Genomic DNA, 18,820 nt, shown 5'->3' on the forward strand with positions numbered 1-18,820 from the left:
AAGTTCCAATGTTTAAAATTCAGAAGTATTTGTAGGCCCGAAATTGAAAATATTCATAAATGGATTTTTAAAAATTGATTCTATTTTGGAGGTATGCCTAGGCGATAATAGTTAATTACACTTATGGAAAACTGCAAATTTTAGTATTAATTGGAAGAAATTTTTAGTTGTGATCGAAAATTCTATTTCTTGTATTTATTTTAGACCAATTACATATTAGCTACCCAATTCTATTTCTTGTATTTATTATAGACCAATTACATATTAGCTTCCCAATTCTATTTCTTGTATTTATTATAGACCAATTACATATTAGCTTCCCAATTCTATTCTGACATCATTCATCATCCAATCATAAGAAAGGTAGCATTCAAAGCAGTTAATGTACTCTTAAATATTTTTGAATTAAATATTTCAGAAAGGGTTCTCTATATATTAAAATAGGACCAAACTTCAAAATTTTCAATGGCAACACTCATTTTTCTCATCAAATCTTAAAGCTACATCAAAAGATATTCACAGAAACCAAGTTTCATTATAATACTATGTCTATTTGTTTCAAAATTATGACTTAACAAGATTTTGATTTTCTGTTGCTAAAATTAAAATGTAAGCTTTTATTTGTATTTTAAAAAGTGACATTGTTATGGATAAAAACTATTTTTTTTTATTATTATTATGAAAATATAAGGAAGTAGATGAGCAATATTTATTACTAAAAAGTAGTGTATTAATATATAAAAAAAATTAAAAATTGAAATTTAAAATATTTTAAATTACTGCTCACTTACATTTGTATATAAATCGAAAGACAAGTAAGCATTTTTATGTACATGCAAAATTTCAGCTCGTTTTCCTATGAGTAGTTTTGTCGTTATATTAAATTATCTGTGTTGTCCATAAAATGATACATTTAAGAACTTATTCACAAATTTTAAAATGTTGTTAGCTTTTTATTTGGCATTTTTATGCTGCTGTATATACATTTCTTAAAACAAATATGCACCAAAATTTCTTTGCATTACAAAATCTTTGCTTTTGTACTGTAAGAATATATAAAGAAATTTTGTCAGTGGCAGAAAATAGGAAATTAGTGTAAGAAGGGGGAAAAGAAAAAAAAAAATGCTTTCCATTACCATACTATTTTATTTATAGTCACTAATTTTAAATATGGAGGATGTAGCAGGCTTGAATTTTTACTTATTGACTCATATAAGGTCACTTAAAGAATATAATTAATTACTGAAAATGGAAATTTTATTTCTTATTAAGTAATTTGTAGAATTAAATTATTTAATTTTAGAAACATTTTCTGGCGAATTATTTCTTTTAGCAATTAATGCATAAGGAATTCCATATTTTGTAACAAGAAAAGGGTCATTTGTGTTTGTTTGAATGTATTAATGTTTAAGTGCTCAATATTTCTAACAAAAGTCTCAAATTTTATAAGATTAATCTGCCATAATTATAATATTGTGTATAATCATAAATGGAATTTTTAAAAATTCAGACATCACACATTATTAATTAATCTATTTAATATTAATATTTAGGATGCAAAATATATCTTCAATTTATTCTCTACACATGGGAGAACGAAGAATTTCAAATAATTTCTATCATTCATAAAGTATTGATTAATATTATAATTTACTATTATTTTCATCAGTATAAAATTACGCATTTTTTACTTAATATTTAATGAAAGAGCAAAAGTGGATCAAATAAAATTGAATTGTTTAATCATTTAACGAGCCATTCTTTTACCTTTTTGAAAATAATTTGAAACTACTAACATGAATGCAAAAATTAAACTTAGATCTATTCTCAAACTTTTCAGAATAACAATGTTGTTTTAAGTTAATTACATTTAAAAGTAACACTATGCCGCAGAAGAAATAATTTTGGAAATATTGCTTGAAATTTGAAATAGCTATCTTGTTTAATTAGGGATGATAGAAAGAATGATATTTATTTTCTAGTTCAAATTGAATGATACATAAAGAAGTATAAATTATATCTATTTTATTTTTTGACTTTATTATTCAAATGCTTTAGAATAGACAATTCTTGTTTTTCTGTCTTGAGCAAAAGCAAATAAATTTCTTGGCCATCTGACTCATAAGGCATCCAACATACAAATGGCCATGTGAAAAACATGAATTTTTTAGGTTCAATCTGCACTTGAAGAGTTTAGACATTGCGCCTAGTTGATGGTCATCGAGAATGCAAGTAGAATGGGAAACTGCTATCAATTGAAATCAAAAGACCTGTTGGTAGGAATTATTGGAATGCGTGGAATGAGCACATCTTCTCCATTCAATTTTTTGTTAAAATAGTTGCCTCAATTCTAGCCACTTGTTGGTCTTCTGATTCTGATGTGCATGATTGATTAGCATAAAAATGTTGTTTTTCGATTTTTGTTGCATGCTGATCTTGAGACTCTGAAGTGCATGAATTTGCAATTTGTAATTTATTTATGAGCTTTTGACTCCGAATGACATGTTCCATATGCGATTTACTTTGTCAATTTTAAAATAATGTTGAATCATATAAATATGAAATAATTAGTTTATAAATTTTATCGTGTTTAAAATAAATGTTAATAATTGTACTTTGCCTATAATTTTCCCACAAGTACAAGCAATTAGATTGCAATGTTTTATTGCAATCAGATGAGCAGTGTGGCAGTGTATAAAATATGAATAAACAAACCTTCATCTTTATATATTAGATAATTGTTTTGTACCAGAACAAATTGGAAATATATTTAACAAGAAGAGACTATGGTTTTGTTTTGAAAACAAATGAAATGTTGCCGTCTGCAAAACAGTATGACTGCAAAAATCATCTGTTTTTACTGCCATATATTTTATTATTATATGGTCAGTGTAGTTAATTGTTTATTATCATTAATCAATAATCATTAATTAAACATGATTAATTGATTTATCACATTGACAAATTATTATTAATTATAAATCTCATTGATTGCTCTGTCTAACAAATATTATATATTTGTGTTGGCTCATCAAATTCCTAATATGGAACTACATTTTTAAGAAGAATCTTTATTTTTAAATTTATAAAAAGACTTTTCTTTTTTTTTTTTTTTTTGCTGAGTTGCAGAATTTATTTAAAATTTAAAATGGGATATAAATTAATAAGAGAAAGAGACATTTAATTTTACTTTCCTAATATTTTTAATTTTTTTATAAATAATTTCTTGAGCTCCACATTGTTTTATATTGATAAGCATTGTGGGGGAAAAAAAAAAAAAGCTTTTTTTTTTTTTTTTTTTTAGTTAAGTAATTGTCACTTCCATGAACTAAAGATTGCATTTGCAACTCTACTAGAAAGAGCACTGGAACAAGTTAAATTTGTTAAGGTGTGAAAGTTGGGAGTTGAAATACCAACTGTGTTGTCATCTAAGCACAATTCAAAATTGCGTGGTCTGTCTCATCAATTATATAACTACAAAATAGAATATAATCTTTGCTGACTTAATCGTATCTATCTGGGAATTTAAAAAAAATAGGTTATATCTAACTTTAGTTTGTCCTGATATTTGATGCTGCTGCAATAAATTTCAGTCCTTGATGTAATGCCAGAATATATAACAGTAAATGTGTATTCTGTCCATATTAAGAACCACTTTTTAAAGAAATTGATATTTGCATTTTGCAACACTCTGAAAAAGTGAAATTTAATATGTGTGTGTGCATGTTTCAAATTCTTTTAAACAATTAATTTATTGCATTGCGTATTGGAAATTGCATTAATTTTTTTCCCCTGTTTTGGTTATGAAGGTTTTATTTATTTATTTAGGAGGAGTATTCAAGTTATCCTGTGCACTCTGCGGTAGCTTTTGTTCAGCTCTTCAAAAGATTTCCAATTTTGAACAGTGATGGGGAGTCAGCAGAGTTTTTACAAAACATCATATATTCTCTCCTATTGTACAATAGTTTGTTAACAGATGATGTTCCTGAAGAGCACTGGGATGACTATAATGTTTCAGCTGTGAATGATTGCCTTGATATTATTAATACCTTGGATATTATTGATTATATGGAAAGTGCAGTTGATAGTGAGTATTGATTTTTTTTCTCTTGAGTTATTTTATTTAACTCTTCATTTTGTATTTTCTATACTGTCCTCTAGAATGGCTAACTTGAAAATTGTAGATTATGATAGTTTTTCCTTAGTTTCAGTGTGGGTATCATTCTTTCTTCTTACAAATAAAAAAAGAAGAAGAAAATGCTATTATACATATTATTTCCAGTTTAGTTTTAACATAAATAATACCATGAATGCAGTTTATTTTGCAGAATTTGCATACAAACTTGGAATTATTTCAAAATAATTTTCCTGCATACTATTGTGTGTAATGTAATATATATATATATATATATATATATATATATATATATATATATATATATATATATATATATATATATATATATATATAATATTGCATTTGATTGTGCTTTCATTTCTATTTTGTGTGTTGTAAGAGATATATATTTGCTGAGTGTCAGTAATATTGTGAATAAAAAACAAAGAGAGAGAGAGAGAGATGAAAATATCTTGATAATGAAGTTTACTGAATAATGAAAAAATTTGTAACAAATGACAATTTGGTAATGAAGAACAGTGGTACCACTTCCAAATAGGGTATAAATCAGGTAAGTGGTATTGACATTGTAAATTATAAGAAGTTGGTCATTTAATACTGAAATTGAGGGTTGTAATAATGAATTATTCAGAATGCTCATTCATGGATGGAAATTAATACAAATAACATTCTTCTTACTCTATCTAGATTCTGATTTTCTGTATATCCTAATGTATTAGCAGATGTCTGTTAAGATGATGAACCTTTAGCAAATTTTAGTTTATTTGACTATGAAGATGTACTAGTTTTAGTAGTAAATGAAGCTAATACATGATATTTTCAAAAAGTATGTTATTTGGTTGTTTTTTAAGCATTGATGCAAAATTTTCATTTTTGTTGGTAATGGAATTTGATCTATCAACACATTCATGTCTTAAGTTATAGAAAATGCATGATGTAATTGTGCAAATAAGGAAAATGTTTTGATAAATAGTAAATTCCAAAACACAGCTTGGTACAAATGAATCGCTAATGCTGTGTAAGGTCTGTTTATTATTGAAGTAGTATATTTCTTTGAAAGATTCTGGATTTGGAATAAGGTTTTGATGGCATGTGAAAGTCTTATCTGTTTATATATGCAGTTTCTTTTTGTACATGGAAACAACATGCCTTTGTTACCAGAATATTTATTGTGTTTTCAATCAATTGCAGTATTGCTTCAATATTTACTGCAATTTCTCATTTGAGGATGCTATGTAGTTGTAATTAATTTTTATATGTATATCCATACTTAGCTAATACTCAGAAGAAAGCAGACATTTATGATACATTATAGAATAATAAGAAAGATTAGTCTAGAGGTTTTGTTATAGATAAGAATATCAGCATAGAACGATAAAAAGATAGTAAATTTGCTTACTTCTTCCCTTAGTATCCTTTTTCATTTTTACTAGATTGTATCCAAATTTAGTTCATTCTGGGGAAGAAAAGGGCCAGTAGGAGTGGTCTTCCCGAAACTTTCACACATATTCTTTAATAAAGAGGTCTTTAATAATGAATACCTTGCATGACATTGGGGAACGAATTTTAACTGACATGAATTCAGCATTTTTACTGAATCTATTGTGTCATCCTTGGTGACTTACTTGGCATTCTTTAAAAGTATCTTGAAGTCAAATTTATGTTTTACACACATTTTTTTCAACCAACCGAGACAAAAAATTTGACACAAAACTGCACTTGTAGTCACAAAATCCCGTACTAAATTCATTAGATTTAAATTGCTGCGCTTTTGAATTATCGTGTTTGCATGATTCCGAAAGTTCAAACCGACAGAAATTCAACCCATATTTGGATTTGCCACAAAATTTGACAGATGGCTACATTATAGATGTTAAATCCAAACTACATAGATAGACTATGTACATAGATAGATAGATAGAACTAGAACTACATAGATAAATGCACCATATTTTATCTATGTAGTTCTCTTCATTATGTAATTATTGTGTTAACATATTACGACAGCCAAACAAACGGACTTCTGAACAGATTTTTCTCAAAATTGGATAGAAATTCGCGATTTTGGTGTAAAGTCATTATAACAAATTTTAATCATCTGGCTCAAAACGTTTGTGAGTTATCTTTGTCATGAACAGACAGACAGGCGGACATTTTCTAAAAATTTGTTTTTCGAATTGAGTGAGGTCTAAAACATGGAAATTCGATAAAATCTCGAGTTAAAATTTTTAATGATTATTACACTTTTTTTATAGTACATATACAAGAAAGTAAAAATGGTTACTAATATTGTGCAATAATTCTGAAATATCCTTTGGCATAAATTTCACATTTTTACTGAATCTATTGTTTAATCCTTGGCAAGTGTTTCATTGATTAATCCCTGACATCAGATCAAAAGTATCCACAAATCAAATTTGGGCTTCAGGCATGTTCTAACCTACCATTTTAAATAAAAATTTGGTATAAAATAGCAAACAAGATCACAAAATAAAATTTATTACATACCAAATTGCTTAGGAGTTTGATAAAAAACCTAGTTTTTTTACAATATGGAAAAAAGAAATAATTTTTAGAAACATATGAAGGGCCGGGATAGCCTGGTCGGTAGGGCGTTGGATTTGCATCCCTTGGATTGCGAGTCCAAGGGATACAAATCCAACCCCTCCTGCGAAGACTCTCCATATGTGAGGTGGCTGGCACACATATAAATCATCCGTGGTCACAAAGACCTCCATGTCGAGAGTAATACCACTCAGGGTACTGTTGGTTCAGAGGTGAGCGTTCTCTGTTTCAAGTCTAAATTACGATCCGTTGATGGAGGAATGAATGAAAGAAATTCATGAATGAAGTCCGCCCTGTAAAAAGGGTTGTGATATGTGAGTAGCTAAGTCGTACTCTTGGCACTACTGAAAAAACAGGAGACGTTCATTTGGCTTAAATCGCTGACAGATACTCTCAGCGGGCTTGTAAAGTGCCATAAATCACAACACACAGAAATATATGCCTTGTTTTTACTAGTTTTACTTTTACTAGTTTAAATATATGCCTAGTTTTACTGTTGGGACTAGATTTGAGTGTATACCCTCTGTTTTGAATTAACTATGCCTAAATTCTACATATTTTAAATTTTGAGGTAAGTTCTTTCATTTATATTGGTAAAGAATAGCCGTGGGACAAAAAGATTATTATTATTAAATTATTTTACCTATGATTAGTTTTATTCTTTTAAAAAGCAGATATTGATAGTTACAAAGTTTTTCCAATTGTAATAAATAGGGACCAAATCTTAATTATACTGTCTATCTTGAAATTGATTATGAATCAAGAAAGCAATGTTCACACAAACAAATAGAAAAAGCATAAAAGGTAATGTTGCAATTTGGTGAATTCAGCTGATGAAATATTTTGATTTTGAATTTTATTTTCAATACATCCTGGTTATGTGACCAGGTTTTATGGAAAATACTTAGTAGTAGCCAGTATTGTAAGTTTTTATCAGTACAATGTATTGAAAAGTGAAATGCCATGCAAAATGATTTTTAAAATAATGCTTAAATTTTTTTCCCCTCTAGTTTATAAACCTACTCAGGTTTATCATGTATTGAGAAGTCTTATGTTTTTATACAGAAGAGGATATTTGCATTTGGTACAGAAAGATACTGTCTTTTTACTCTTAGACAGACTAAGTGTAAGTATTTAAAAATATATATATATCTGCAAATTTTTTATTATTAAATAAAAAGAAAACAAATTCTCTAAGTATGAGTGTTCTCTTAGATTTCTTGGAGTCTATTTTATTTTCCTCCTTGAAATCATTTGGCAATGGCTTTGCATCCTGTTGCTTATCTTTGAGGAGTGAATATCAGATAAATTTTAATTTCAGTCATTCAATGCCACTGACTAGTGTAACTGTGATTTCTACTTCTAAAAGTACCTTGTATAATTTTTCGATTTTTTTTTTTTTTTTTTTTTTGTGTGTGTGTGTGTGTGTGTGTGTGTGTGTATGTAATGATATTTTAAACTCTAATTTCAGTTATAATTAATTTCCAAAGGTTTATCATAATTCAGCCGTAGTAACTTCATTCTAAAATATTCTCTTATTTCCTGATCCCATTCCACTTTTTTTACTTAATTAGTTCAACTGAAGCTTTATAAAAATGCTTCCATCAGCGGTTCCCACGCTCCCAGTGAAGGGACAAGAAATTGCTGATCTGAACAAATTCTTCTAAAACATCCCTGTGTTCCCCTTGTCTAAATCAGTGCATGTAGAGAAATCCCATCAAAATCTCGTGGTATATAAGACCAGGGATAGTTAATTTCTCCCTCTTTTTACGCTAATCTGCTCTTTTGTCGCTCAGTGAGCGGAGGTAAGCTCGCCCGTGCCTCTGGTACATATAAATCGTGTCTCCTGGGAGAAAATCAGACGACTTTAAAAATTCAAAGCGTCTTTTCTGACTTAGGCCACTACTACTGTTTCAAAAAAATGTTTACAGACACACACACACTCATTTATATATATATATATATATATATATATATATATATATATATATATATATATATATATATATATATATATATATATATATATAATATTATTTTAATCTACAGCTGTGTGCAGTTCTAATCGTTTAATACAATTTAAACTTAGTTATAAATGTTTTTTTTTTTTTTGTAGAAATTGGTTATAATTGTCTAAAATTGGCTCGACTTATGTTAATAATTTCCCCCCAGTTTAACAATCTTAATAGAAATCTGGGAAAATCTTTTGCAGCATCTAAAAATAAAATACTGTGTACAAATATAAATATATCCGGCATTAAAAATATAAAGTTGTAGCATTGTAGATGAAAAAAGAACAATATGATATGTGGGATTGATTATCTTGCCTAATAAAAGCTTAAAAAGAGGAGCAGGAAATGAAACATTAATAAAGGCAGTAATTTAATGTAAATAGTATTCTTTGCTATTATATTTTTAAATTATTATCCTAAATGTACATAAAAGAGTATTGAAATTTTAAGGTTGCTTAGTACCTCTGACTTGGATTTCCAATATTAAATCATATATAAATATAAGGGTAAAATATATAACAATTTGTAAATATATATATATATATATATATATATATATATATATATATATATATAATATTAGTAAATATATAAACTTACAAATTGTTTGCTATCAACATGTTTATGTTTTGCATTATTTTTGAAATCTATAATGTTAATTACTTGCACTTGCAATTTTATTAATTAGAAATGGAGATTTTTGTTGGGTGATAGGATTAAAGCACTTTTTTTTTGGGGGGGGGAGATGGAAGGAAAATAACTATAATTTTATATGTAAGTTCTGTGACTCGTTATATATTTCAAATCTTTGTTTTGAATCTGTTTATTACACATATTTTATTTGCATGAGAAAGACATTGAAAATACTCCAAATTATTACCGTTCTCTGAGGAGTTTTAATTTAACAATATATTATGGGGCATAATATCTCTCCCTATATTACTGGGCATTAGTTACACAGTTTTAGAAAATTATCAAGATTCAGAGATAGCCATATACAATCTAGTTTCTATTAAATACATTTTCAGTACTCTTTTTAAAAACTTCATTATTAAAAAAGCCATTAAATTACATTATATAACTAGACAAGTAAATTGTATATTACATTATGAAAACAAGAAAAAATGACCAAGGCAGAAACTTGCATGTCTTGAATTAATTTCAACTCATATTCTAAACTAAAAAAAGTTTACAACTCTGTTTTATACCAGATTATAAATAATATATTATTCTTATTATATATATATATATATATATATATATATATATATATATATATATATATATATATATATATATATATATATATAATATGTGTGTGTGTGTGTGTATGTATTTTCAGACAATATAGCACAAATTTTCTAAAAACTGGAATTCCCTTCATGATCTGTTGGAATAATATTAGTATTTTTTCTTTTGTTTTTTAACAATCTCTTCATCCTTTATTGAAGTATATTCATTACATTTTATAATATGTTGTGTCCCATAGTATGTTCAGCAACAATAATATCTTCATCGGTGTAAATCAAAGTTAAACAAATCTTATATTTTACAACTCGTCCCATGCTTTTCATATGATAACATTTTTCATTTCAGCCTTTATGATTGATTTTGTTAAAACTTTAACTAACACAAAGGCTTGCAAAATTATCTATTTTATCAGGAAAGCTTTTATTATATTTTAATAAGTTTTAAATATGTTGAGTAAATATTAAATAAATGTTGTTTAAATCTACAGTTTCTGTAGAAAGCTGCATCAAATATAAGTTTGTGGAATGGAGATCCTTGCTATGCATATACTTGCAATTTATTTTTCTGTTAAATGTTATCTTCACTATCAGTAGTTATAAAATTACTGAAATAATTCAATTTGGAATTTTTAAGTATTTTCATTTGTGATGATTGCTGCATTATTACATTTCTATTATCTTTTCTTTTTTAGGAGCATGGCGTGGTGCGTGATAATTCCCTCTATAAAAACATGATTCGTAGCATGTTCGAATTGGTATCTAATATTTAAATATTGTGCCCGTACTTCATTTGATGTGAAAAATCTAACTGTTTTTGTCTTTAAATATTTAATATGGAAATTTGGATGAAGGTGGGATCTACTTATGAAGGAAATGCAAATTACAAGTGTTTTTGTTTTGTGTGTGTGTGCATTTAAATGACATATGCATTTTGTAAATGTTGCTAATCATGTAGTTGTAGTTGCTAATCATTTGTAGTTGAAAATAAAGTTTTGCATCCTTGACATTAAAATTTTGTTCATATATAAATATCATTACAGGAATTATTTTTATACCCCCCCCCCCCACTCATAACCTGCATCTTATGCTGTGGATTATTGGGCTGCTTAACATTAAATTGTTATGTCATAATTTGTCTGTATCATATAAACATGTCCAGATTGGATTAAAACATCCTATTCTTTAATTTTTGAATCTGTAAATGCAATCATTCATTAGATAAAACTTATTGCTCTTTATATTTAATATCTTAACCTTTAATGTAGCATAATCCCAGGGCATTGGCAAATAAAATTTTTTATTGTTATATCATGATAAACTGATGTAATTTCAAAAACATCAAAAATTCATTGATTTGTATTTAATTAAATTTTTTTTTCGCCATTTAATTTATAAAATAAATGGTTGTAAATATACTTAACAGAGATCGTCCAGGAAAAACTGAAAGAATTGAAATTTAAATTAAATAAATGCAATGACAAATAATGATAATTCTATATAAGAATATCTTAGACATAAGGAACACAATACAGTAGTATTTCTTGTTTGAAAATTTGTTCTTAAAATTTAATGACAAATGCTAGAATTTAATGTCGGTACAAAAATACATAATGAACGTGCATAAGCATATGCACCACTTTTGAATTTAAATTATATTTAACTATAGACTTATACATTTTAGAGCTATTATGGTAGCCCAATCGAATTTTAAGCCTTGGATTATCCTATTTATAACTTTAAAATTCTTTTCTGAGTTCTCATAAAATATCTTTTGCATGTGGTAAGAATATATACCAGAGAACTATAAATAATTCAGTGAAATAAAATCAGGAAGTAAAAATCAATTGTCACAGGATTAAAGAATAAAAAAAATAAATATAAACTGCATCTTCATTTCTTGTGTTTTTTTTTAGCAATAAAAAACATGCAGGTAAATTTTTGATGAAACAATAAAAATTTTACAATTTGCAGATAGTATGCCAACCTATAAACTTTATCATATTAAAAAAAAAAATTTAAAAACTGCTTAGGAACAAAAAAAATGTAGTAACTTTCAATGAACTGAAATGAAACAGATAAAAAATGACATAAGTAATTTTTCTTTTCATTTTGCTAAAAATGAAAATACCTATATATATATTATCACTTTTATATCCCGAGTTATTTGGAATTAAAATTTTGAAATACGATCATAAATATACCTGAGCTCTGATGGTTTGCCAAATGGATAGCTACAGCTGAAGAGCAAAATAACTAGTAACAGTATTGTCATGTATATATGTTGAACCAAAATAAAATCGACAAAAATAGGACAGCTGAATTAGTTACAGCTTTATTATCTGGCGAAGAGGTATTTTATAATTACATTCTAAAGTTAACTTAAAAATTCTTAAAATATAGTGATAATATTTTTCAACAGACATTTATGCATCACAAATACGAAGCATAATACTGAATCTTTAAGAAAATATTTTTAATGAATTAATTACGCGTTAATCTGTCTTTGTCTTAAAATTATCAGTCCTAATTAGTAAATTTTATTTGGAGGGGATGCAGTTGTCTTTAAAATGATGAAAGTATCTGAAGATTCATCTTGTTATTTTCCATTTTATTTATTTCATCAAAGCCTTGATAAAAGACAATAAATATAATAAATGACAATTTAAAATACATCCATGTGATGAGATACAGGAAACTGAAAATCAATTTTCTCACTTTTGATTTTTATAATTCTGGAAGTATTATTTTTAAGTAAAGGCTGCAAGTTTGCTTCATATTTATATTGTATATGATACTTGTAATCATGTTTTTCTGAAACTTAAATAAGCCCCCCCCCCTCCCCAAGTAACTGCAAGATAATCTTTTCTTAATTTTATATATCTATTAGTTGATATATCTAGAGATGTTTGGAATAAAAATATTTTCAAATCTTAAATATTTAAATGCAATACTTTAAACTTAATGAGGCAACTGTTGTGTCTTTCATTGATTCTCAGTCACTTCTGGCGGAGTCATCTTGCCTTTCATCACAGTAGCTAAAATGATTTTCATTCTTTAAGAAAATATAGCAACCCTTGGAATTGTATTTTTTAACTTGTGCATCATTGTTACATAATTAAAATTAAAGAAAAATCATACAGCAGTTAATTTTATTAAAAAGATAATTGTTTGCTCTTTAAAATTGTTTTCATGCTGTACTTATTTCAAAAGTTGTCAGTGAAAAACAGTTGAAATGCAGTTTAGCTTATCTTTTGTTATTTGAAAGCCATCATTTAAGAGTGTTTTTTGATAGACAGATAAATAGATATAGATATATTTCCTTCTTTATACTATGGTTAAAAGTTGAGATGCAAACATCAAGATAGTTAGGTATATGGCAAAGAAAAAAAAAAAGATATTAATTGCCTGTTCCGTACCATTAAACATTAAAGCAGCATAATAGTCTAGAAAAATATTCAGATATATATTTATCAAATAAAAATATTAAAAATGCTATATTTAATAAAAGGGAAACTGAAAGCATTAAAAGTAGTGATAACAGAAATATAGTAATTGATTCTTGAGACAGTTCCGCATACTTATCATTTTAAAATTAAACAAATTTTCTTCTCCAAAAGAAATTAGAGAACATTTTTAATATGCACAAGTTTTTTGCCAGCATTTCTTAAGTGATTTTCAAATTTTATTTATATTAAATCTAACCAGGAAGTTTGGAAAATCTGATTCTAATTAACTCTCTTGAATATCATGGGGATTTGCATCCTACTAAATCATTATATTTATAAATACCATGGTAACTTATTTTGTCACCTAATTTAATGTGAAAATTGTAGATTATCTCAGAAATTATAAAATTATAGAGGTTTTAATCGCCAATTTTAGCATTAGCAATACTGCTTAGCTGAATAAGGGAAAATTTAACTAAAAAATTTCTATGAGTTTCTTCCACTATATTTGAGGTTTAACTGTCAGTTATTTATTGAATTATAAATACAGAACACTTATAAATAAAGACAAATCATGAATTGCTAGAAAATACGACTGCCGCTACAATCTATTATCCTGTTAAAATCACAGATCTGATTGCTACAGATTAATTAATGAAATTTGAGTAGAAAATATAATGCTCATTGGCCAAGTGTTTAGGAAACAAAATTTTCAAAAATATTATGGAGTAACTGTAGATATAAATATATAATTCCATTGGAAGTTTTATTTCCTTGCAGAAGGATCTTCTCTATTCATAACTCCAAAATTAATCACTAAAATTAAATTGAAACAAATATTAATTCTCAGCAAAAAAAAAAAAAAAAAAAAAAAAAAAATCTGAATACAAAATTTAAAAAATAATAATAATAAAAGAAAATATTAGCAATTAACTTTAATTTAGTCCATGGATATAATGAATCAGCAGAAATATAAAATAATAAAAGTGCTGAACTCAGTTCATTAAAGCTGTGTTGTTTATTCATGCTTAGGTTTAATTTAAATTGGCTTTAAACAGTCAATTTAAACATTAAAGAAAAACTCATTTTCTAGATGGCCTACTTGTAGCAAAAAGGTGTTAAGATTATGCAGCTGCATAACAGATGCCACATGGTCAAAGATAGCTATTTCCGTAGAATACACACAACAAAACCACTTTCAAGTATTTCTTTGTTATCCAAATACTTGAATAAGTAAAGAATTCAGTTAAGGTGCAAAGAAATAACTTTAAATTTAGTATTTGGAGGGGGAAGTGAGAAAATTTTCTTTGGGTTGATGTACTGTACTAGATGGATCAAAATTCATTGACAAAGCTTTAACTAATCATAGAATATGATACATTAAACATTTTTTGCTTAGGAATGTGTAACTACAAATGATTCTGTAAGTCACATAATAAGAGTTAGACATGAAAATAAAACAGATTTTTACTAAAAGCATTGTTGACTCAAACTTCTGTTCATAAGCAGTTTCATGATAGATATTTCATGCAAATATTCATCATCAATATAAATTAGACAAGTGCGATTATCAATAAAATCTGTTTTAAAATATATAGCAAATCTCATTGAAGCTTTCAAGTTTATGTTTCTCTAGTGGATACAATTTTGATTAATTAAAATATTCAACAACAAAATTGTAAATAGAACTAAAATAGCTAATTCGTATGGATTTGATGTTAAAAATGAAAAGAAAAAAATTATATTAACTCTTATTTGTTTTACAAGTATCAGTTGCAGTGAAAAGTGAAACAACAAATGTACAGGAGCAAAGGCATTTTTCGACTTTTAAGAAGATTTTACCCCCTCTTTTGCATGTCTAATAGAAATAAGGAAAAAATTTAAGTGTATTCAACAAAAAAGTGAAGGTTTTATGTGTTCGATATCAAAATTTTCTTTTTAACACTCCGTTATTCAATTTTTTTTTTTTTTTTCAAACAAGCATAGTTGCTTTTTATCCATCAGATATACTGGTATATATTATTAACATTAATAATTAATATAGATAAAAAACACAGTTTAAAGAAGACAAAACAAACTAGAAAGAGTAAAAAAGAATTTTCTCTCAGGCATAGCACTGCCTAGTTATTGAAAAAAAGAAATAATCTTGTAACTTTCAGATGAAATGCGACTAACAGAATGTTTTGATATCAAACATATAAAACCTTCACTTTTTTGTTGAATACATTTAAAATTTTTCCTTATTTCTATTTAGACATGCAAAAGAGGGAATAAAATCTTCTTAAAAATGAAAAATGTCTTTGCTCCTATACATGCAAATTCGAAGGAGAGCATCTTTGCTGATCTCTAAATGAGAAAGCTTTTTATAAAAGATAAACAATTTGCAGCTGATCAAAAAGCACCATGGAATAATTTAAAACTATTTCTTCAGAAAATAAAAGTGCATAATATGCTACTATAATGTTGAAATTCACATATGTCTTAAGATTCACTTTCTTTAAGCCTGTATCTGATTCTTGCCAGAGAACTATGGATTCATCAATGATCCAAGACATTGATTAATTCTAGTCATCAGAACATTGAAATCATTAAGAAATTGGAGCTAGAAAATATCAGAAATATTTGAAAAAACACCCTTCTCTTATTTCCAGAGATACAATATTAAATGACAAGCTAAGATCACTTGCTTGAAATCCCAATGCATATCCTTTAATATTCCCTTAGACCCAACCCATTTAATGTAGTTCATCATAAAAATTTCCCAATAAATGTGCAGAAAGTTTTTGCAAATATTGTCATCATAATTTGTGTATTTAACTTATTTTATTGCCCATATATCTTATTTTTAATTTCAAAATATGGTAATATCTATTTTTCTTGTCATAGAAATGTGAATCCCATTTGAATGTATTTAAAAAAACTTCATTACATTTTTTTAAATGTACTATGTAGTAAAATTTATCAATGGTACTGTTAGGTCATATTTTATGTCCATTTCTTATTTGTTGCCCCAATGGGGCACTTGTGCCTATACATTCCTACACAAAATTTATATTCCACTTGCTTTAAAAAAATTGTCCTAGTTTGAATTCACATTATATAATGAAGCACTATAAATAATAAATGCAATTGCAAACTTCTCATTTAATGACATCTATTTACATAAGAGAAGTATGCCTTTCACTATAAAGAATGAATGAAAAAAAAAAATTATTTATTAAATCTATAAAAAATTCTTTCATAATTCTAAGATTTTATTCATGTACTATCAATAGGAAAACTGGATTCTGAGCAAATAAATAGTGGTCCCTATCTCACTATAATTCAAAACTGTTAAATCTTTTCCTAATATTAATTTTTTTTAATCTAATAAATGGAATACTTAAATAACTGCAAGTGTAAGATGTGATATTGCAAAAAATGTTTGGATATCAAACAAAAGAATTTCAGAAACATTTTATATATATACATATATATGTATATTTTACAAAAATTAGAAGGTAAGGAGAAAATATTTATATTTGGAGTAACACGGGGACATCAAATTAATAAAAGCTCTGGATTATTATTAGCAATGAAATAAATAAATTGGGATTTTTAGCAGCAAAGGAACAAAAATTCCAGAATAACAAGGCTCATATAAGCATATAAGAATTTAAAAACACACAGCTTCCAGAAATTGTTAAGTTTATCATTTTTATATAATGTTATCACTAAATCGTTGTCTTCCTTTTTCCAATTAGTTTTAATCAAACTTTTTATCTTTTGTTCATTTAAACAGTTTCAAAGTATGAAAATGAAATAAAGAAGAGGTTTTGTTTAATTAAGAAAAAAAAAAAAAAAATAGCAATATAAATTTTTGATTCCTAAAAACAGTTCAAAATGAGGGTTTGAAAAATCACTTTTTAACCCTCTCATTCATACATATATTATATGCGTGTGTATAAATTTTTGAATAATGGTGGCTTTAGTTTCTAAAGAACATGATAGGTAAAGAACTGCAGAATTTTCCTAAGTTCTTGTCATGATAACCATGGCAATAGGTAGTCTTTTTATAAGGAATCTATCTAAAATATGTCTAGGATCAGTTAATATTCACTGAAGTTAACATTCCATGAAAACACAACTAGAAATAAAATATTTTTGAATTTTCTATGAATTTTTTTAAGTCACTGATTTTTACACAGATAAATACTCTATTATAACTTGCTTGTTTTATTATTTAAAAAAAACCCTGTGCAGCTTTTATTTTAAAAAAAATTAATTATGTTTAAAAAATACTTTTTTTTATCATTAACGCTCACTGACATGAAAAAAATAATAATAGGTATTTGCTACTTTTCAGGACAGTTTAGATGGTGCAGCATATTAATTAAAGTTATATCATCCTAAAAATGTTTTGTTACATTGGACTTCTATAACCTAAATAGGAAATACTATAATGAAGTAAATAAAATTATATAAGAAATTTCTACACGGCCCAACAGAATTTTCAGCATTTAAGTTAAAATTTAAAAAATTCCTATTAGCAAGCCAGGAGATACATTTTGTTTCTCAAGAGATATAATTATTCTATTTCATCGTTTCTTCTTTAAAAAAAAAATCGTAAATCTGAGCAATAAGGATAAAAAGAAAACAAAAAAAAAAAAAAAAAAAAGTGGATGAAGAGAATGCAGTTGATGAGATCTTGCTAACAAGTTGTTGCAATGATTTTTTTTTTTTCTTTTGAGGAGACTATTATTATTTTTAGCCTTTAACTTTTATATTATAGCAGCTATCCAAAAACTTTCAGTATGAAAATTGTTAGGATGATGATGATAAAATTCGTATGATTTGAATTACCTCCCAAAGCTATAGAGAAATAAGTTTCCACCCACTAAGCTAGATGGCACATCTATAAAAATTCATCTAAAATATTTATCATCCATACAATATAGGCATTTCTTACCATTCAAAGCTATTTGAGCCATCTTGCTTGTATGTTAACAAGACCAAAGAGTTAAACACACACACACATTTATAAATTTTTGTATGCGAAGTGATTTGGAGTTCTAGGGACTATGACTGATAAAGATCTACATTTTTCTGCTTCATTTTTTTTACATCTATATTGACGAAGAAAATCTTTCCTGAAGTTGTACCATGACAGCTGTAGCAATAAGTAATATTCTCATGAGGAATCCATCTAGGGGCAATTGATTTAAATGTTTTAAGTGAAGATTCTGAACAATTTGAAATAATGAAAAGGACATTTTTCAACAGCAGGAAGGATAATTTTCAGCAACTTGAATTCTTATTTTCACATTCAAATTTCACTTCAATTTCATATGTATAGAGCATTGAAAAAAATCAAACTAGAAATATAGATATTCCTAAGAATATATTTTGTCCACTTGTAAAGAATTAGAA

At 26.7% G+C, this 18,820-nt stretch overlaps 1 protein-coding gene across 3 annotated transcripts in view; it reads left to right on the top strand.

The window, feature by feature from the left end:
- Nucleotides 1-10,969, top strand: part of LOC129956868 (testis-expressed protein 10 homolog) — a 74,809-nt gene extending 63,840 nt beyond the window's left edge. For all 3 annotated transcript variants that reach the window (XM_056068831.1, XM_056068833.1, XM_056068832.1), the window contains exons 13-15: nt 3,829-4,087; nt 7,714-7,829; nt 10,658-10,969. In XM_056068831.1, coding sequence (XP_055924806.1) covers nt 3,829-4,087; nt 7,714-7,829; nt 10,658-10,735 — 453 coding nt within the window. In that variant the 3' untranslated portion in view covers nt 10,736-10,969. The remainder of the gene's footprint in view (nt 1-3,828; nt 4,088-7,713; nt 7,830-10,657) is intronic.
- The last annotated feature ends 7,851 nt before the right edge of the window (nt 10,970-18,820 follow it).

This window comes from Argiope bruennichi, chromosome 11, assembly GCF_947563725.1.
Source record: "Argiope bruennichi chromosome 11, qqArgBrue1.1, whole genome shotgun sequence".
In the NCBI taxonomy this organism is placed as follows: Eukaryota; Metazoa; Arthropoda; class Arachnida; order Araneae; family Araneidae; genus Argiope; species Argiope bruennichi.